The sequence below is a fragment of the Lacerta agilis genome, chromosome 1 (assembly GCF_009819535.1).
Source record: "Lacerta agilis isolate rLacAgi1 chromosome 1, rLacAgi1.pri, whole genome shotgun sequence".
NCBI classification, from domain to species: domain Eukaryota; kingdom Metazoa; phylum Chordata; class Lepidosauria; order Squamata; family Lacertidae; genus Lacerta; species Lacerta agilis.
Window position 1 is genome coordinate 8,315,934 of NC_046312.1, and position 21,152 is coordinate 8,337,085.

The following is a 21,152-nucleotide window of genomic DNA, read 5'->3' on the forward strand; positions in this document are numbered from 1 at the left end:
AGAACGCTACATCTGACCAAGAAGAAAAAATGTAAACTTAATTTGCCCTCGCCAGATCTCCAAACTTTCAAAACAAAAGTTTTAAGATACGCTACTCCTCTTCCCACCCCCACCCCCACCCCACCCCCTGCTTTCATATTTCCTAAGAATTCAAAGCCAGGACAACAACCTCACTACTGCCTATGGAGACAGCCCAAGACACACTCACTAGAAAGTAAAGGCTGAAGAATTACACAGGCTTTGGGCTGGGGCTGGGGGTGGGGGGGGGGGGTAAGCCCCATTTAAATGACTTCTGAGTAAATATGCACAGGATTGTTCTGCCAGTCCCACTGACCTTAGGAGGACTCAACTTCCGAGCAAAGACACTTCCCAGTTCCTGCTTAAAATATCCCCCCCCCCAGGAAAGGGAACAGACAAGATCCAGCCAAAAAACCAAGCTCAACACTCATATTTAAAAACTTAAAAACACTTGATTTCGCTGGGTGATGCCCACCATCATTTTAAATAAAAGAATTCATTTGTAATTCTAGCTGACAAGTGCGTATATGAGAGACACAAATGGAGGTGGACAAAGGGGTGTGCCTGTTGTGTGTGTTGGGGGGTGTTGTTTTGTTTATAGTATGCCCATGGGTGTGTGCTATCTTTATTTGGCTTCCGCTAAGACATAATGACAAGGATGCCGTGAGGAGAGCTGGATAAATGAGAGGCGGAGAAAGGCCTTTGTGGGGGTCAGAGAAGGGCTTCAGAAGAGATCTTTAGAAGTCACTTAAGAATCGCCAGGTGAGCTCTCTCGGGAAAACAAAAAAACAAGAGTGGGTTGGGCAGTGGGAGCAGGAAGGAAAAATAATTCATGACAATGTCCCCTTATTTACAAACCACTGGGTGGTGGTGGCGGTGGGAGAAACCCCCACCCCTGTTTCTCCGGATTATGAACCCAAGTCCACCAAGCTGGAGGTGAGAGGGCCTAGGAGAGAGTCCTGCAGTTGGTGCTGGTGGGCTTGGAGGCCGTGAGTTGCCTGGGAAGCAGACAACCCCGTCAAGGAATAGGTGGAGTTTCTGGCATGGCTGAGGCTGCCCTGGAGCAGGAGGATTGAGTTCTGATCCGGACTCTGTGGGGGTGAAAACTCCTCTTCCGAGCTGGACATGAGCGGCTTCGCCCCGTCCAGGGGAGACAGCTGGTTCTGCTTGTTCGTGGAAGTGTTGTTGTTTTCCGTATTCTCCCTGGGAAAGAGAGGCAGAGAAATGAGAAACTGGTCATAGACCAAGCTGGTTGCAAAAGCAAGGGCTAAGGAGGGGAGGGAATGAAGCCCAAATTGGCAGAAATGCAATTACGCAAGGGGAAAACTCTACTGAGAGTTCACTGCCACTCAACTCAAGCCACCAGCGGTTTTAAAGTCCTGGTGCTGGAATTAAGCTTCTCTGGATGGTACTTACTCTCAAGTAAGCCACGTAGTGGAATCGCAACGTGTGGGGAGGAGAGCTCTGGATGCAGCTCAACACCATTTATACAGCCATTCTGCACAGCAAAGGGAGGTTTTGGGGGGCACATATTTCAGTATGGAGTTTCTCAGCAGATATAAATCGCATTGAAATTTCCCTAGGCTTATTTTCAAGGAAACTGTACAATAGAATCTGTTTGTCATGATGCATGGCCAGATCCTACCCCTCATCTATTCAGAATTAAGCGCCCACCCTGCTGTGTTCCAATGGGGCCTAAGGAACTATGCACAAGATCCCTTCTTTTCAAGGCTATTGTGTTGAACACTTCGCCTTGGAAGTCCCACTGAAATCAGTAGACCTAACTTCCATTAATGCTCAGGGCAAAAAACTGAAAATTCATTGACTTTTGTTTTCTGGAGGGAAGTCAGATATTTGTCTTGAGTATCAAGGCAGTCCTTCTATCAGGTTAAATAACCCCTTTAGATCTTAAAAAAGATTGAGATTAACGGGACTCACTAGTCACATCCAAAGGAGAATGTTGTACAGTGTAGGAACAGAAGTCAGAGAAAAGGTGAGGGAAACTTCCAGAAATTTCTGTTTTGCTGTGTTTTGAAATCAATTGAGGAAAACACACAATTTATTCCCCTTTTATCTGGCAAGCCACCTTCACAGTGTTTTTGTCCTTCAAGGCAGCCTAAAAGCTGTTTTAAATGAAGCATGCTGGGCCTTTTATTTTTTTTTAAGCAAACCTTTTTTTTATTAAAAAAAAAAAACAAATATAAAAAAGATAGGATAGGTCCAAGATCAGGTTGAAGCCAAAGTGTGAGAGATTAAGACTGGATTATCAATGGATCATCAATGGAGGAAGAGTTGAGGAAAAGCAACTGCTTTAATAGTTGGCTGTCTCATGCCCTAAATAACTTCAAGTAAAGGGTTTTTTAAAAACCACACGTAGAACCCTAAAAGAAGACACCAGTTAGGATCAAGGCTGCGAGTATTTCACATTAGCTCAGAGGATGGACAATAGTTTTCTGTAATAAATCTCCCCCATTTTATTTCCAAGGGGTGAATGCTAGAATCAGGATTTCTTAACTTGGTGGAACTTAGAAAGAAAAAGTGAAAGTTGTCTCCTTCCCTATAAAAATATATAATTTTGTCTTTGAGGCTCTGTTTCTCTCCCCAACCCTTCCCTGCGTACATAGAAAAGTAAAAGAAAAAAACACACCAATCCCTCCTGCGTGGTCGGCTGATACAGACAACCAGGCAATCCCCGGAATCATCGTCTGCAATGGAGGCAGCAGAACACAATCGCCTCTACATAAATGCAAACAAGCAACCCTTTCCTTGCACTCTGGTGGGGAGGGGGGAACGCAAGAAGCGAAAGCTGTGTCCGTCTCCCGTAGCAATTGTGGCTTCGTTGCAAAACAAGGGGAGGTAATAACTGCAGTTTTATATAGCGCGCATTTCTATCCGGTCTAAGCACCAGAAAACCTGCTGTTTCACTCCTGGTAAATGGGCATCTATTGCCCCCTTAGAGATGATCTAGCGGAGGAGCGTTGCTTGGAAGTAAAGTAAGACCCGCGGCGAGTACAGCGCACGGAGACTTCTCTCCTGCGGGCAGCTCCGTTGAGATGGGGTGGCAGCTTAAAAGGCGACCTTCCTGCGCCTCCCTGCTTTCTGCGCGGGTCCCCTTAACAGCGACTTTCGCTCGAGTCGAAAGTCTGCCCCTCTCTGCGAGGAACATGCTATCTCGCCTAAGGCAAGTGCGCATTCACACAACCTAGGTCAAACACGCGAGTCTCAGGCGGAGTAGAACGGCCAGACAAAAATTGGCATCGGGGGCGGGCGTTTCTCATGCAGCCTTTCTGAATCCCACATAATCACTCGCCACTGAAGCTTTGTCGGTGGTTTCTGCTTCCACGCAGGGTGCGCGATGGGGAATCGGGTGCAAAATGCCGATTATCAACATGCTGGGGACAAAATTAAAATTCCATGGGACTGAATTTCAAACAGGGTGTTTAAAAATCGGAATAAAGAGTCCCACTGATTTCAGGCTGGGGGGGGCACACAGCTGAGCCCCTAAACACATTTGCTTGAAGGCAAGTCATATCTCCGTGGTTCTCTTAACATCCTTTGGGTTAAGTTTTCGACTTCATACCCCTTTAGCTATCACACAGTCACAAAATCTGTGAATTATAAATTGTTCCCTCTTTTACAGTCGATGTTTATGGCTGCAGTGAGAATTGCAAATCAATTTCCGTATTAGGAGAGTGGAATCTCAGGGCATTAGTTAATCCGGATTAAGAAACAGAGTGGATCGGGATTGAACAGTTTGTATTTACAGCCAAGAAAAGGTATTGAGAACCTTTCCTACCGGATGGGTAAAAGCAAGGGTGTGTGAAATTAGAATTTAAGTGAGCAGTGAGCAGGCGGGCGGGCGCGCACACCCCTTGCATTCACACGACCAAGAGCTCACGGAAAGATATATACAGAGCTAGACAGACCAGAAGCTCAATCCTAACCACGTCTGTTGTTGTTGTTGTTTAGTCGTTTAGCCGTATCCGACTCTTCAGGCACTCCTGTCTTCAACGTCTACTCAGAAGTTGAATCCAGTGGGTTTTACTCCCTAGTAAACAGGGTGAAGACTGCAATGAGTATGGAGTGTATCTCTCCCGCAGAAATCAGGGGATCTCCAGAGAGTTTTCTTAGTGTGGATCGTGCCCACGGCCTCAGGTGGAGGAAGAAACCCCAAATAATGGTGTGTATGTCCGCATGTGTGTGTTTTACAACTCTCTGAAGAGTGGTTCATATTTTAATAATGGCTTCATCGCTGCAGCTGCCACATTTTGGCCTCCTATTTAGACAGCTGCAGCCGGAACATCTCAGCCGAACTGATGTCAGTGTTAGCTTAGGTGAAGGAGACGGGTCTAGTCGGCGCGTCCACATCGCGGCGTCGAAAAATAAAATGCATTTGGAAAAGCTGTGTGTCTCTGCACAGCCGCTTCCAGCAGCACAACCCTCTAAATGTTTAGGATGGAAGCTAAAAATAATAAATAATCGCCGAGGACCTTCGCTCTTTTGGAAAATGGGGCTTTCAACTCTGGAATGCTCATGATGCGGGGCAAACAGCCGCAGAAAAAAACAACAAAAAACACAACCCATTTGAAGGCAGTTTCGCAAGCGACGCGTTAAACCGGTTTGGGACTTTCCCCGAGAACCTAAACCGAGCCACAAGGTTCAATTCGGCTTTTTGAAAATAAATAAATAAAATTGTCGCTCTTCCCTCCCCCACAATATTCACAAGCGTGCACAAACAGAGCGAGAAAAAGATGGGAGGTCAAAGGAGTTTTTGCAATATCGGGTGTCAAAAAAGTATTTGCCAAAGTGTAAATACCGAAAGATTTAGGCTAATTGTTTTATTGTAACGAAAGCTATTAAACTGTCAGTTATTTTTTTAATTTTTTTTTAAGTATCCCTCCAGCTTTCTAGCCTACATTCACACGTTACGCCTTCCCCGGAAAAGAAGAGGTCGGGCGCGCCTGCAAAGATCTGCTCTGTTTACCCAAACCTCGGAGTGCCCTCGGGCTAACTCCCAAGCGCATGGATAGGGTGCTTGGTCTTTATTCCTTTAAAAACCTTTCTGTGCTGTTAAGATGACATTTACTCGAGGGGAAATGCCCCGATCCATGCCAAGTTTAATCAGAATCCGGGGAGGGGGGAATTGTCCCAACAATTGACCAGTAGGCAAGGAAGTGGACGTAGCTTCTTCTCTGGGCACAGAAAAAAACAAACTCTAACCGTTTAAAAAATGAGGTAGAGCACAAAAAGATTAACGCGGCTCTTTACTTATATTATTACTGTATATGTATTTATTATATCTTGAACTCTTAATGGGTGGAGCTTCTCCTATAGGCACCAGTTTGTTTGTTTGTTTGTTTGTTTGTTTGTTTGTTTGTTTGTTTGTTTGAATACGAGTCCAGAAAAATCCGGGGAAAGTGACGTTTTCATATACGTTATTATGTTTTTATATAATAAAAACTGCCCAGAGTGGCTGGGGCGACCTAGTCAGATGGGCGGGGTACAATTATCATCATCATCATCATCATCATCATCTTCATCATCATCATCATCATCATCTAGTTCCAGAGCGAAGCAGGACCAACAGCAGACTAGGAACGACTCTCTCTGCGCGTGCTGTTTGTGCCAAATGACCCATCTCTCTCTCTCTCTCTCTCTCACACACACACACACACACGGGGTATGTCACGCCCATGTATTCAAGATCTGATGGACAGGAAGGGCGGTGGGTCTCCTCGACCCCTTCCTTCCCCTCCCCTCTCAAGGCACTAACTTGTTACCGGCAGAGTAACATTATGCCCAATCTTGGGACAGGAGATAACCGGGTCTCACAGATCTCCGGTTTCCCTCCCCTCCCTCCCCTCCTCTCTCCCTCTTCCGGGGTCCGGTTTGCAACAAATAATAATTAAAAAAAACAAAACAACCCTCAGCAGCTGAAACCAGAGTCTGCCCCAATTCGTCCCAACTTCACAACAGAGGAGCCGCCAAGTTGGACACCCGTCACTCGGCTCCGCCGGGATGGTAGACCATTGCTTTGCAACGCATTGCAAGCGCCTCCGGCCAAAAGTATCCTGGGAACTGTAGTTTAAGGGTGCTGGGAACTGTAGCTCTGCGGCGGTAAACTACAGCTCCCAGGATTCTTTAAATGCATGGGGTGTGGGTGGGGGAGAAAGCCTGGGTTGTTCTCCTTCGGCAATTTAGATTGTGACCTCTTGGGGCACGGATTTGTTTTCCCCTCCTTCCCCTCCCGCCCCCGGTATTTTGATGCTGCTATAAACTATATAAAACAGAACAGCCTTTGAGGCCGGCATCCCACTCCGCCGCGTAAAACCGGGTGTAAATAAGTTCCCCCGGACTTGGATAATGCATGAATTATTGTGATACTGTACTAGGGGGCCATTTCTGCACCTACTGCCGAGTTTTGTGTGGGGAGGATCTGGGAGTCATCAATGGGACTGACACCCTAATCCTAAACACATGTAAACCTTCCTAAAGTCAAGTAGGTACGTCAATTTAAGCGGGGTGTGGCTGGGGTTGCAAGGAAGATAAACGACTCCCTATAACCTCACCCATCCACCTCCTTTGATTAACCCCCTCGCGGTCTGCTAGGAGTGGGGCAAGTCTCCCCACAGCCTCCTGCATTGGGGGGGGGGGAGCGAGAGCTTCGGAGACTGCTCCATCAAGCCTATGCTTGCTTACTCGGAAGTTAAGCCCCACTGCATTCAATGGGGCTTACTCCCAGGTAAGGGACTGCAACCCAAGGCTGATCTGTGGGGGAAACTGAGGTTAGAGTTCATCCTAATTCCATGATTTATCTTTTCAACTTGGTTATTATTATTATTATAAAAGTGTGTTGAGGATTGCAGTCTTTGTGTGCATATCTAAAAGCATGTGGGCTTGCTGAGTTGACCTCCTGTCTAACCTATTGCTGGCTATTTTATATATATATATATTTTAAAAATCACAAGCACACTTCTACTATCGTTTTCGGACGCACACTAATTCAGGAGTACATCGAGACCTACTTTTGCTCAAATAGGCTTAGGTGACGCCAGCTGCAAAGACCTCTTCCGGCTTCCCCTATCACCCTTCTCACCTCTTTGACCTCCAGTACTTTAATTTTTTATTTTTTATTTTTATTTTTTTAAAAACCTACTCCAAAAGGGAAGTGGTGGCTCGCAGACTCACCAGGGAGCTAGTTTGGGTTTTCAAACAGTGCCAAACTGAGACACAACACTCCAGTCTGGAGACTTCTGACCCCACAATAAACCCAGTGGAACCATAAACAAGAGGGGGTGTTATTGCTGGTCACTTTTATGTCCTTTGCTCATATGCCTCATCTTGCTGCAGCTTGGGAGATGTATGTAATATGAAGGGGGCTTTTTCTGGAATTGGAGGAGTGGGGATCCGAGAGAGAGGGAGGATTAAAGAGGAGAGTGGAAGTATTACCGGGCACCAAAAGAATCAGGATAGCTTCTATCAAGTACAGGGAACTCTGGACTAGCCCCCAGAGAGGAAAGGAAAAGGGAAACAGAGGTGCTAATCGGACCTTTTGCAGGGTGTGCTGGTCTGGTTAGTGGGCTTCAGTCCACATAAGTTTCTGCCCTGACAAATGTGTAGTCTTTTAAGGCAGTGTTTTTCAACCTTTTTGGGGCAAAGGCACACTTGTTTCATGAAAAAAATCACGAGGCACACCACCATTAGAAAATGTTAAAAAAAATTAACTCTGTGCCTATATTGACTATATATAAAGTAATTTCCCACGGCACACCAGGCAACATCTCGCGGCACACTAGTGTGCCGCGGAACAGTGGTTGAAAAACACTGTTTTAAGGTGACAAAAGACTCTGATTTGTTTTCTTGCAAGAGACTGGAGCAGCTGCCACTCTGCAAATCTTGGCCTTCCAGTTATCTTGTCCTTTCAATATATATATATATATATATATTTGCATACACCCCCTCCCCAGGCCAAACAGGACTGCAGTGACGTTTATTTGTGCTGAGCGCAAGAAGCTGTAACAACTCCACATCAGGAAAATGCCGCAAAGGGTGTGATTATTTTCATTCTCCTCCCTCAGGACATAACAGAAGGAAGGAGAAGTTTGGAAGCAACAATCAAGGGAAGGAGTTGAAGAGGTTTTGAAAAGGCCCGCTTTCACCAAGGCACCACCTTTCTATGCGGTACCCATACTATTTCTATGGGGTACCTGTTAGTACTCTTGACTAACAGGTATTTAACATAAAATATAAAATAAAAAAATCCTTCCACTAGCACCTTAGAGACCAACTAAGTTTGTTCTTGGTATGAGCTTTCGTGTGTATCTGAAGAAGTGTGCATGCACACGAAAACTCATGCCAAGAACAAACTTAGTTGGTCTCTAAGGTGCTACTGGAAGGATTTTTTTAATTTTTAATTTTGTTTTGACTATGGCAGACCAACACGGCTACCTACCTGTAACAGGTATTTAACATGACACAGTAGGCTGTGCGCAGATTTCAGAAGGGAGTAAGAACCCCTAGGGACACGATCCAGGCCCATCTGAGCCCTGAAGGCCCAATGAGTTTCACGGTCAGGGTGGCAAGATGCAATCCTAACCATTTCCACTCAGAAGCAAGTCCCACTGAACTCATTGGGGTTACTCCCAGGTAAAGCAGGGTCTTAACTGTGTCACTAGGAACCTCCTCATAGGCATGTCTATTGAGAGGCAAGTCTTTTAGGAGAGGGTATTATTATTATTATTATTATTATTATTATTCCAGGTAATACCATTGCAGCCCAAAAATCAGTGGGGATTGTGAACTGTATCGTTAAGTTTTTGATGTTTTGCTATGTTTTTATATGTACTGTGCACCGCCCAAAGTGGCTGGGGAATCCCAGCCAGATGTGTGGGGGTATAAATAATAAAATCATTGCTACTATATAAACGCTAGGAATGATCATTTGGCATAGTTGGTAATGAATATAGGATACCATCCAGCCAAAGTTAAGAATTCCTATATAGACCACCATAAATTTAAGCTCCAACGATATATCCAACATACGTGGGGGGCGGGGGGGGGGTTAAGGCCCCACAGACCCAAAGGAGACTGACTCCTGAATAGACATGTGTAAGACTGCGATGCAAAAGTGCCTACCTGTGGCTGTGGCTGAATCCTACCTTACGTTATCTTATGGATAATTCCGGATAGCGAGAGCCTACGCGTGCTTACTCGGATGCAAGTCTCAGAGCGTTTAGCTGGTCTCTCTCTCTCTCTCTCTGTCTGTCTCTCACTCACTCACTCACACACACACACACACACCCCAGATAAAGTTTGGTCGCCCACCCCCCCACCCCCGCTCCTCCGACTTGCAAAACAGCAGCACCCACCTCTCTTTCGCCTCCGCCGCTCGGTCGCGCTGCCTGCGGTTTTTGAACCAGTTGCTGACCTGGGTGGTGGTGAGGCCGGTGGCTTCGGCCAGCTCCCTCTTCTCCCGGGGCGAGGGGTAGGGGTTGTGGGCGTACCACTCGCGCAGGACGCCCCGGGACTTCTCCTTGAAGCAGTAGCTGGTCTCCTCGCCGTCCCAGATGGTCCTGGGCAAGGGGAATTTCCTCCGCACACGGTACTTGCCCACGGCGCCCAGCGGCCGGCCGCGCAGCTTCTCGGCTTCCACGTAGTGGGCCTTGAGCCACAGCTGCTGCAGCTTGGGATGGTTGTGCGGAGAGAACTGGTGACTCTCGAGAATCTTGTACAGCTCGCGGAAGTTGCCCCGGTGGAAAGCCACCACCGCCTTGGCTTTCAGCACGCTCTCGTTCTTGTGCAAGTGGTCGCAGGCGGGCAGCGACCACAGGAAGCGGCCCAGCCTCTCCAAGTTGCCGCCTTGCTGCAGCACCTCGCAGACGCACGCCACTTGCTCCTGCGTGAAGCCGAAAGACGGCAGCATGGACATGGCGACGGGGGCGCCGAGCCGCCGACGGGGCGCCCGCCACCCGGCGCTCGCTTAGCTGGCCGGGACCGGCAGGAGGACCGGAGGGGTGGTGGGGTGGGGGGGAGAGAGGAAAAAGCAGCGCTGGGCGCCGCCCCCCTCCCCACACAGGCAGAAGAAAGGGAGGCGCGCAGAGACTCACCCCCAGGAACAGCCGCGAAGCGCAAACTCCAGAAAGACCCTTGGCGAATCCAAGCAAGGGAGCAAAAGCGTCCCCAACAAAACCCAGCAAGCGAGGCGCAAAGGAACTGGATGCTCCGGCGCTTGTCGCTGCAGGCGCAGGAAACTTTTGTGTGTCGGGATCTCCGACGGCAGCCAAGCTGAAAGCCGCCCCGTCGTCGTCCTCCGGGCTCCCTTGGATTGGATGTTTGCAGCGCCCTATAGGAACGCGCGTCCAGCAAAGCAGCAGCTGCGCCCGGGAGAGGGAGAGCGAGAGCGCGCGCCGCCCAGGACGCAGCAGAAAAAAAGCAGCCAAAGGAAGAAGGCGCGGCCCGGCTAGGCTCCGGCCTGGTTGGTTGGTGAGCGAGGGAGCGGGCGCTGGCGACGGGGGCTTGGCAAGGTCCGCTTCGCTGTGGCTCTGGCTGCAGCCGAGTGGCCGAATGAGCGGCGAAGAAAGGCGAAGGAGACAGATAGGGCGGCTCTTGGTCTCTCGCTCTCTCCTCCTCCTCCTCCTCCTCCTCCCTCCAGAGGGGAGACACGTCAGGACCCTGCAATTCGAGCTGCTTCTCAAGTGTCACCTAAGGGGAACTAAACTCTGTGCAAATCAATTATTGCAGACTCTCTTTTTTTAGAAGAAAAAAGAAAAAGACACCCACCCATACGCAACCCAGCAGTCCTCTCTCCCCCTTCCTCTGCTGGCCCATCTCTCCTCTAGCTAGCCAGCCAGCCAGCAAACCTCGCTTCCTCTTCGTCCCCCGCCTTATTTTTTCAGACCTGCTCATTCCCGGTGAGCTCATATTTAATTACCTTAATGTTGAGAATGAATAAATGATGCCCCTGATGAATAGCTTATGGCGCGCGATAAATAATGAAAGGAGCGCCATAACTATGTCTTAAGAGGCTAGGGAGGCAGGATGGGCATCTTATTGTTATTTATTCTTTCATTCATTAATTCATTTATTAATCACCACCCTCCTCGGAAATACATTTTACTTTTTTTTTGCATTCAAAGAGGTTAAGCTTAAAAGCGATGCCTTTGGGCTGCCACCAGGAGTTGTGTTGCAGAAGGCCTCTCTCTGCGTGTAAATTGGTGGGAATTCGAATTATGCCAGGAGCGGACGCGGGAGCGCGTATTCCAATTACATCACGAAAAGCGATGCCCCTGCCGTCAATACAGCCTCCAAACGTAAGGTGATAGAAAGGGCACCCTGTCGACCTTAAGTAATAGGTACTGGAATCGAACCAGCACATATTTCGCCTGTGCAGACGGAGTTAGGCCTATTTAAAATCCGCGATCCGCTCTGGAACGAACGGTACCGGGCTCAAACACTCCTTCCGACGCGGCCTCAACAAGATGACTCTGGAGTGAGCGTCTCCGGCCCTCTTGCAATCTGACCTGGTCGCCGCGTAATTGCGCATCCTGTCCTGGAAGTCAGGCGCGCTGAACGAAGCGCAGGTTATTTCCGAGTAAACTGAAATGCAGTTTCCCCCACACACACCCCCAATGAAGCTGCTGTCCTCAGCATATTAATCAGGGACGTGGACCCCCCCCCCCCATCCATCGAGTGCTGCCCCTCCTAGTAAAAACGCCAATGGTTATTATGCTGCCCGATTCTGTGGATGGTGACTCGGAAACAGCTGTCACTTGAATTCAGTGGGGCTCGCGACCAACTTAGTATGTTATGGGGAGCTGCTGCAACTCTAGTCGGGGTTGGGGGGTCGTGTCAGAATTGTCTTACCGTATTTTCTGCACTGCGCGTAGCCACCCGCGCCCTCCCCTGAATTCTGCTAATCCTCATTTTGGTTCAAAAAGCAATTAGGAGGTTCCTCCTGGAGGAGGAAGGATGATTTGGGGAAGGGAGGGAGAAACAATTAGAGACTCTCCAAACAAAGGTAATCCATTGTCAGTAGCAAGGGCAGGGCTTGAGATAAGGACAATGAGGGCGAGATAAGCGCAGCAGCAGCGCTGCCGAAAAGGACAAAACGGAGAGCCTTTTATGAGCTGTACTTATCTTGGAGTCGATAAGTGACCAACAGCGGCGCTTATGAGGAGAGAATGCTTTTTGAGGGGCATCTACCCAGGCAGGACTCCCAGAGGTCCGCAAGAAAACAACACCAGAAGGACTGAAGACCGATGAGGGCCGGGGTAGTCAATGGGGTGCTCTCCAGGTGCTGGTTAACAACAACTCCCATCTGCCTCAATTTGGCCGGTGGTCATGGATAATGGGAGTTATAGTCCGTCAATTTATGGAAGGCGCCGCGTTGGGTACCGTAGCTCAATGTCAGAGCATCTGCCTTGCTTGCGGGTGCAGCTTCAAGAAAGGCTGGGAGAGACTCCTGGACTCCCCAAAACCTGCTGACGCACTATAAGGCCGTCCTACGTTCCCACGTTCAGATGGATAACGGTGTTAGTCGGATGCTGCAGCAAAAAGTAGGGAGAATGGGGATTTGCTTCGAAGTAAGGTTCCTTAAGCATGACAGGTGGTCGCCCGACACCCCTAAAACCAATCGCGCGTCTATTTGGATCCCACACCTTTGTATTTAGAAGCAAAGTCCGGGAGATGTCAGCCGCCCAATTTATTCCCAACTAGGAACGTGGGGAGCTGTCTCTTGCTGAGTCAGACCACTGACTGCTGCGTCCAGATCTGTGTCGTCTACTCTACCTGTACTGGCGGCGGTTGTCCATTGTCTCGAGTAGGGCTGGTCTCAGGCAGATGCTCTGCCACGGGGCTACGACCCTTCCCCAACTGCGAATAATAATGACGCTTTAGCATTTATATCACGCTTTTTACTACTTAGGATGCTTCCCGGGCACAGTTCTAGCGACCCCTCTATCAACACCCCCTTGTTATATTGGACCCCCCCCTTTCTTTCTTTTTTGCTTCCGTGTGGTTTGAGCTTCAGCGTTCAGGCGCAATTCTATGAATGCTGGTTGGGACTTAAAACTCCCCGGTGCATGTATAGGATCGCAGCATTAGGCTTCCTTTGGCGCTCAAGAAAACAACTATTGGTTTTCACCCGCGGCTCACTAGTTTTGTGAATCAGACCTGAGATGTGGTTTTTGTCTTTGGTTGGGCTGATGTTTATATATCCTAACTGACTCTTCCAACCGGGTCATATTCCTTCCATCGGAACGTCGTAGAGGTTGGAATCTGTACACGTGTTGTGTTGCTCGCCCACGTCGCTTGTAGTGGGAACGCGAGACCACACTCGCACGCACGGCGACGGTGACTACAGTATAACTAACCCCGTGTGAAGTTAGATGTTAGGGGGCGGCTGGGGTGTCCCTCTCCCGCAGTAGGAGGGCTGTAACCCCTTGTAGAACCTGCCTAGATCAGAGATATCCGTGGGGGGTGGCATCCGGAATGCTTGGCTATCAGTTTTTCTTTTATTTTACGTCATTTTCTCTCTCCCCCTTTTACTTGCAGGAATAAAAGGGAAAGCATGCAGGCAGCAGTGTTTGTATACAACTGCTCACCAAGAAGTACTGTAATACAGTGGATGTGGAAGAAGATTTAAAATACATCAGGCTTTTCTGCAATTATTCTCTTTCCGCAAACCCACCGACCCAAAAAGCTCTGGTTACCAGCTTTATAAGACCAGATTGCTCATGGTGACCACCTGTGCCTGCCACCTCGGCCTCTGGATCTATGCAATGGGGTTTTCGGAGGGAGGCTTTGACGGCAGAAGTCCGGGATGATCAAGAGGCCCCGCCAGATGCGTTTCCACCACACATTTTGAAGAAACTCGCATTTGCCATCCGAAGACAGCGGTTGTGCCTAAGATCCTTAATTCCACAGCCTTAAAAATGACCTAACTCGGGTCCGCAAAAAGAAGGCCCACTGCTCCTCGATCTGTTTGCACACCTCTCTGCGTGTCCCTGTTACGTGTAAATGCTTAGGATCCTCTTTGCTCCCGAAAACGGCTGCGCCGGCCAAACATCCCCTCTGCCTTGGTCTTTTCTGCTCTGTGTCTCGGTATTATGAAGCCACAAGGCAGAGACACCTTCGCGTCCTGCCTTTTGACCGTCAGGTCTGAAAACGGGGCCGGGCTTTCTTTCGCACACTCGAGAAACCCGTTCGTTTGGGGCTAAATTGAATCCGGTTCTTCTCATCTTTCTGGATCTTGCAGAAAGTGCCCTTAAGCCAGAGGAAGGAGGTCCAAGCGCCGTGGCGGTGCTTCACGCAGTGGTCACAGTTAAGTAATTTAAGACCATATGGACTTAAAGGCATTAGGTGAGTGTTGGAGCGGATCTTTCTCTTTGCGACGACTTCAAGATGTGGGGCCCCTCCTGCTCAGTCTGAAAAGCGGGGCCCTGGAGGACTTCTTGCCCCCCATCTTTTTTTCCTGAAAGCGCTACTGCATAGGAGCCACCACTTAGGGGCAAATGGCTCTTCGATCCCCAATAAAATATTTTGAGGGGGCCAGCTCCCTACAAGTTGATGGGCATTGCCAGTCAAATGGTGTATGTGTCTTGTGATCAGCCCCCCCCCCCCCAATATTTTATTCAAGTTGGCACCACTACACCACTTTATGCGTGTGGATATAATATGCATATAAAGAGACAATCGCTATCTCCCCTCCCCTCGGCCGGGGCAGCAACTAATTGTCCCACCCGGTCTGAGGGCGCTGCCCGCGTGTCTGGTACTTTCCCCCACTTTATTTTGGTCCTCGTGATGCCTTCAGAGAAGCTGCTGCAATGAATGTCCTGCCAGCAAAAAATGTCTCGACTCGGAACGGACTTCTTATTGACAAGGCAGCTGCGTGGGGACCGGAACGGGACTCTTTAGAAAGGCGTCTCTCTCTCTCTCTCTCTCTCTCTCTCCCTCTCTCCCTCTCTCCACACACACAAAATTATATGCCCCAACATACCCCAAAGTCTATAACAGATGCGCAAAATATTTTCCCCTTCCCTCGCCGCGGAAAAAAAAAATGCCTCTCTCAAAGAGGTGTTTGCTAAATGGATGTTTACCGCGGCTAATGCTTTTAAAATAAGGACAGGAGGGATTTTTTTAAAGTCTTCTTTAAAAAAAAAAAAAAAGAGGCCAAAGGTCTGACAGATTATACCTGCAGGACTGGCGGGCTTAGGCGAAAGACAGATCTGAACCAAATTGGTGGAGATAACTCTCTCTCCGGCCTGACAGCTATTTGTCTGCTGCCACCAACCCCCTCAACCCGCTTCCCTCCCCTGGGATCCTTTTCAAACGTCTGAGAAGCAAACACGGGATTTATCATTCTGTAGCTCCGCACTGGACGAGATGAGGATTCTCTTTCAAGGGCCGGTTATAAATATGTCAGCAGAGCCCACATGCTATCTAGCTGCAGCGGGCTACGAACTGCGCTCTGGGTTAATCTCCGTGTGTGTGTTGTGTGTTTGTGGATAACCCTCCAACACTTACACCCACATCCCCAAAACATTTATATCCGGCTCCGCAGAGAATACTTGGCAGTTTAAAGTCTGCTTTTGGTTTCTTTCCGGGCTGATATTCGCCTAACTCGTTCAGGACGCAAGAGCGGTGTTCCTTGCGAGTAAACAATTCATTTCAATGTCGCCTTGCGCTCAGTTAAGTCTCGTTTCTATTGCAAATCATTCTGTTTCTGCTGCAATCGCCGACGAGCCACAAAAAGTTATATCTGTTTCCTAATGCGGAGATTCAATAATTCGCTTTTATAAACAAGGGGACGTAGAGACCGAGAGCTTTCCTGCGCCACAAGGGGGTCTCTAACCTGATGCTTGGAGTCCTGCACCCGAGAGCTAACTGCGGACGGTCATCATCACTTGCTATGTTTTATAAAAACCAGTCCCTTTCACTTCTCCAAATCAGACCGCAAAAGGCGGATATGGAATCGCGTTGCAAATTTACCAACTAGCCGAAAGGAGAAGCGCATCGCCCTGACGTCCCTCCCGGTGGGGGGTTTGGAAAAAAAAAAAAAAACCTTTTGCGGCGTTGTTGTTTTTCATTGAGCCTTTTCAGAGAAAAGAATTTGCTATAAATAATCATTTGAAACATCGGGTCACCCGACTGTTGTTTTATTATTCCGCAGGCGCATTTTCCGCCGGGGAGCCTGTTTACAAAAACAGCGTTTCTATGCGCCGCGAAGGAGAATGCGCGCGCGCGCGCGCCCACTAGACCCTCTCCCTGGCGTCCACGTGTACAATGCAGAGGTCTGAAAGGAGAGGTCTTTCGGCGGGGCGGGGGCTCCCTCCGGGTGCCAGATAGAAAGCCTATTCGGCGTGGTCCCGCTCCCTGCTCTCTTGTTCTCCTCAAAGGTGAGTCTAAACGCCTGAAGAGGAGGCAGAGAGGCAGGATCCCATCCACACCTCTGCACGTCCCGCAGAAGTAGTAAGCCCCGCCGAGTTTAATGGGGTTTTCTCCCGAGTAATTGTGCATAAGTTCATCAGGACCAGCGCTCCTCTCACAGTGCATGATTAATGGGAAAGTCTGGTTTTTTAATAAATAAATAAATAAAGGAGAGCCTGGGATTCTAAGCATGTTTACTTGGAAGTAAATCCGACTGGCAGGAATTGTTTTCTGCCACGTACACCGTGAGCAATTTCCCCCTGAAATGCAAGTGCCATTAAGATCACATCAGACAAGCTAGCTTAGGTGTAATAGGCTGGAGTGCTTATGAAATATACAAAGTCCCATATAAAATATAAACATTTTAAGAGGCAGACACTACTTAGCAGCTGTTTGTGTGTGTGTTCAACACCTTGTACAAAACAGCTTCTACTTGTGCTATATTAAGACAGTTTACACGCCCAAAAATTCTATTGATATTACCCCCCATTTAAAGGCTTCTGCCTGGCAGTTCAATCCTATAAATGATTATCCACTGTGTGAACTAGGACATTTACTCCCAGGTAAGTGTGGCACAATAACCCCCTTCTACTCATTGAGTTTATTTCCTTCAGGTAAGTACAGGTCAGGACTGCATCCTTAGTCTCCTCGCCAGATGATGCTAAGTCCAATTTCAACCCAGTGTACCCAGTTTGTGAACAAGAGGACTGTTCTATATAAACACACACACACACACACACACACTTTTTACACGTCGACCCTGCTAAGCACACGTAGGGAGGACAAACTGTTGAATTCAGGTGAGTTTTCTCCTGAATAAATAAACATCCACAGGATGGGGCGTAAATTTCTTTATGAATGGACGCTAGATTTTTATTTTTATTTTAAAAAAAAAACAAAAAACAACCAGGAACCTCCGTGGGGCGTAAGTGGCAGAATTTTGTGGACAATCCGAAGCCTGTTACCTTCGAAAATCGATTTGCAGCGTGAAATTGAACTGTCCACGGGTATAAGGCACGCATCTGTGGTTTGGGCGGAGTTGCGGGGGTGGGGGTGGAAGAGGCTGGCGAGAAATTTGCCCACGTTTCGGGCCTGGTTTCTTCCAAATGCAGAACGTAAACAAGATCTTATTGGTGCGCGGCCTGAGGGAAAGAGCCCAGGGCAGACTGGTTTCTGGGGAATGATCGGCGCTGCTCCTTAATTAATTAAAGCAGAAAAAAAGGATTTGCAGAATGCGGCCAGTTATAAGTGCGGCCAGTAACCCAAAACTCCAGCGATTTCCGACCCTGGAGACGCGAAGGAAACCCAAAACCGAGCCCATTAGCAAATGAGTTTTCTGTCGTGGACGGCTTCGTTCCCATCCACTTGCCGCTCTGAAAAATAGATCACATTTCGTTATCTTTAGTGGGAATCTGCAACGTGATACCGGATCTCACCCTCTCTGAGCTGCTAAGCGCAGAGGAAAGAGAGCGAGAGAGAGACGTAGGGAGGGGTGCGAGAGAAAAAAAGAAGGAAAGAAAGGAGGGGTGCGGAGGCTTGGCTTATTTCTAAACAATAAAGGACTTGTCTTCTCTCTCACACAACCCCTTTAGCTCTCTTTTTTCCTGCTTTCCTCCCTCTCTGCGCTTCCTCCTCCCCTGAAAAATCAAAACCACTGAAAGAGAAGAGGGGCGCTATTTTGGAGACGCGTCCATCGCGCCATCGCTGAAAAGCGTTTTTTTTTGGGGGGGGGAGCGTATGAAAGGAGGGAGAGGAAAAAAAACCCCGGCTGGCCACCACTGCCCTCCAGACACCTGTGAAAACAAAGCGGGTGTCACCCTGCGAGCTCTGGAGGAGCCCAGGAAAGAGGGGAGCGTCGCCAGGAAGCCAAGAAGCCCGCGGTGGCTCCTCCAGATGTTTGTGGACCGCAGCGCCGCATCAGGCCCGGCTGGTCAAAGAGGACGGGGAGAAGTGGAGGCTAACAACATCTGAAGGTTCCACAGGCTCCCCGGCCTTGTATTGAAAGATGCGCGTTTTCAGCTCTTCCCAAAACGCCCGCCTTAACGCCATTCCCACGCATTCCGCGCGTCACGTTTTGCAATCAAACCACAACAGCTCATGGGAGAGGAGAGGTTTCTTCCAGAAAGCCAGAGCGTATACAAGTAGGACTAGGACCTGGGAGAAATAAAGTTTCCAATCCCACCCTTCCATGAAACTGAGCTTGGGCCAGCCTCTGCCTCTCAGCCTAACCTTCCACGCAGGGTTGTTGTGGGGATTAAATGAGGAAGAACCAGGAGCTCCTTGAAGAAAATGGTGGCCTATAAAAGCAATTAATAAATGCAATAAATCCCTGCATTGCAGGGGGTTGGACTAGATGACCCTTGGGGTCCCCCCAACTCTAAGATTCTAGGATATATATGTGTGTGAGAGTGGAGGAATGGTTGTGTGTGCGCCCCTGCATGTGTTTCAGCGGCGCTAGGACAGGAGATGAGCGGCTGCTCTGGTTGCAGTCCTCGTGTTCAGATGCGTGTTCAGGAATGAACGTCTGAACGAAGTGCGGGAGCCTTCAGGAGCACCTGCTTCCACGCACTCTGCTCCCTCCTCGCCACTTATACTAACCGGTAAGGCAGCGCCTAGGGGTGCCAACTTGAATAAAATATTGGGGCGGCGGGGGGCAAGTAAGTACTGCCCCCTACAATCAATCACGCAACACGGGGCACGGACACCATGTGACTGAGAATGCCCATCAACTTTGGGGGGACCCGCCCCCTCAAATATTTTATTGGCCCCTAGCAGTTGGCTCACATGGTGAACGCTGAGTAGCTACCCCCGCCTACAGCAGTAACGTCTGAAGGCAAAGGAGCATTCGCGTGTACAGCATTCCAGATTCCACGCAGGCTCCCTCCCTTCAGGGTTAGGTGAAGGAGCCAGAGGGAGGGAAATTCTCCACCTGCCGGTTCTCTTCAGCTGTGAAGTCTGAAGGCGGGTTAAGTAACTTGCCCGAGGACCTATCCCGAGTTCATGGCAGAGGTGAGGGCTGAACTCCAGAGGCTTCCAAAATCTGTTACCACCACCGCTTCACTGTGCTGCTTTCCCCGGTAGCCAGCGGGAAGAAAAGCCCCTGAGGGGTTTCGCAGAAATCCCAGGCAACAGCGAACATTTCAGGTTTTTAAAATAAAGCGGGAGCGGCGCCGCCATTTCTCCCCCTACAGCAAAACTCCAACCCCTGTTCCAAGCGGACTTCCCCTTGCCAGAATTCAGGACTGCGACCTTTTTTAACGAGATATGAGGTTCGGGATGACAAAGTAGCCAGTCTCCCGGCTGGAAAGTCAGTATGGAACATCATGGAATTGTTGGAAGGGACCCAAGGGTCATCTAGTCCAACCCTGCAACCCTTCAATTTCAACTGAAGCACCCATGGAAACTGTCTTATATAGGCCTACTGAATCAGACAACTGGTCCCCTTTGGCCAGTATTATCTACACTGACTGGCAGTGGCCCGTCGGGTTTCAGGCAGGAGATGCCGGGGATCGAACCGGGCACCTTCTGCCCTCCAAGTCCGATCCTAAGCAGGCTGCCTTGGGAAGGGAGCCAGCCAATCCTCAGATAGCCAGGTGGGAGGGGCTGGAGCTTAAATGCCCTGAAATACGAAGCCCTGTGAGTTTGCTTCACCGGCTTGGGATAAACATCTCCCCCCCCCCCACTGGCCCCATCTCGCCCCATGGTGGCGTCTGGCATCCTGCAGAGGAGCTGCAAGTCGCGATCGATTAGGGGTTAGACTAGATGACCCTCCGCACCTCTTCCAGCTCTACAATTCTGTGATTCTATAGGATTCTATGCCTTCGGAAAACAGCAATGAACCAGCTTCCCTGATGAAAGGGGGACTTAATTTTGGTGTCACTACCCAGCTCTCCCTCCCTCCCTCTCTCTCTCACACACACACACTACACACACACACACACACACACACACACACACACACACACACAAACAAACACACACACACACACACACTGAGAAACATGCAAGGCCGCCATTGAAGAGGGTTCCCACAAACTCTCAAACAAGCAGCGGTCCCCACGATTAAGGTCATGTTACACACAAAAGCCCCATCCTATCTATAGCCACTAAAACGTGTTGTCCCCCCCAATGGGTTATAAGTGATCATGTGATTCCTCTTCCCATCTCTTTTACACCCCTAAACCTAAAAAACGTTTCCTTTTGGAAACACTCCCCTCCCACTGAAATCTTGTTTTACTTCCGTGCACAGGAACCGGGGCACGATCCAGCCATCTCTCCCTCCCTCTCTCTGAAGTGTATTACACACATATGGGGGGGAGGGCTTTATTTTCCCTGCAAAATGTCGATATATTCTCATTGATTTCCAGGGGGGGCGAGGTCTACACGCGCACATTCCAGGCTGTAAAATTAAGTCGCGCTTACCAGGGAAAAAGTTCGGCCCCGTTGAACACAGTGGGGGGGCTTATTCCTCACAGTCAAATAAATATGCCGCCGCCTGGGCGCTCCCTCCCCCGCCAGTTTCAAGGAATGTGCTTAAACAGGGCTGGATCCGCGCGTCCTGGCTCTGCGTGCCGGAACCGGAGCGAAAACAGCAGCCAGTCCAGATCAAAGGGAGGATGGAGACGAGCTCCAGAATACGGGGGCGCGGAGACTTGTAGCCCAGGTAATAGTGCACGTGCCTTCTCCCACCCGTTGCTCTCTCTCTCCCC

At 49.2% G+C, this 21,152-nt stretch overlaps 1 protein-coding gene across 1 annotated transcript; it reads right to left on the reverse strand.

Moving 5' to 3' along the window:
- Window positions 1-582: 582 nt before the first annotated feature.
- On the reverse strand, window positions 583-9,976 carry SIX1 (SIX homeobox 1). Its single transcript, XM_033172898.1, has 2 exons — window positions 9,387-9,976; window positions 583-1,221 (listed from the first exon to the last, which is right to left on the reverse strand). Exons 1-2 carry the CDS (start codon window positions 9,944-9,946, stop codon window positions 927-929), a joined length of 855 nt encoding a protein of 284 aa, XP_033028789.1. The 5' UTR covers window positions 9,947-9,976; the 3' UTR covers window positions 583-926.
- Window positions 9,977-21,152: the final 11,176 nt, after the last annotated feature.

Bases quoted from the DNA above. Each gene is read 5' to 3' on its own strand.
- SIX1 (XM_033172898.1), bottom strand. From the start codon at position 9,946: ATGTCCATGCTGCCGTCTTTCGGCTTCACGCAGGAGCAAGTGGCGTGC. The intron at 1,222-9,386 runs GTGGGTGCTGCT...TCTCTTTCCCAG, and splicing joins GCGGCGGAGGCGAAAGAGAG to GGAGAATACGGAAAACAACA.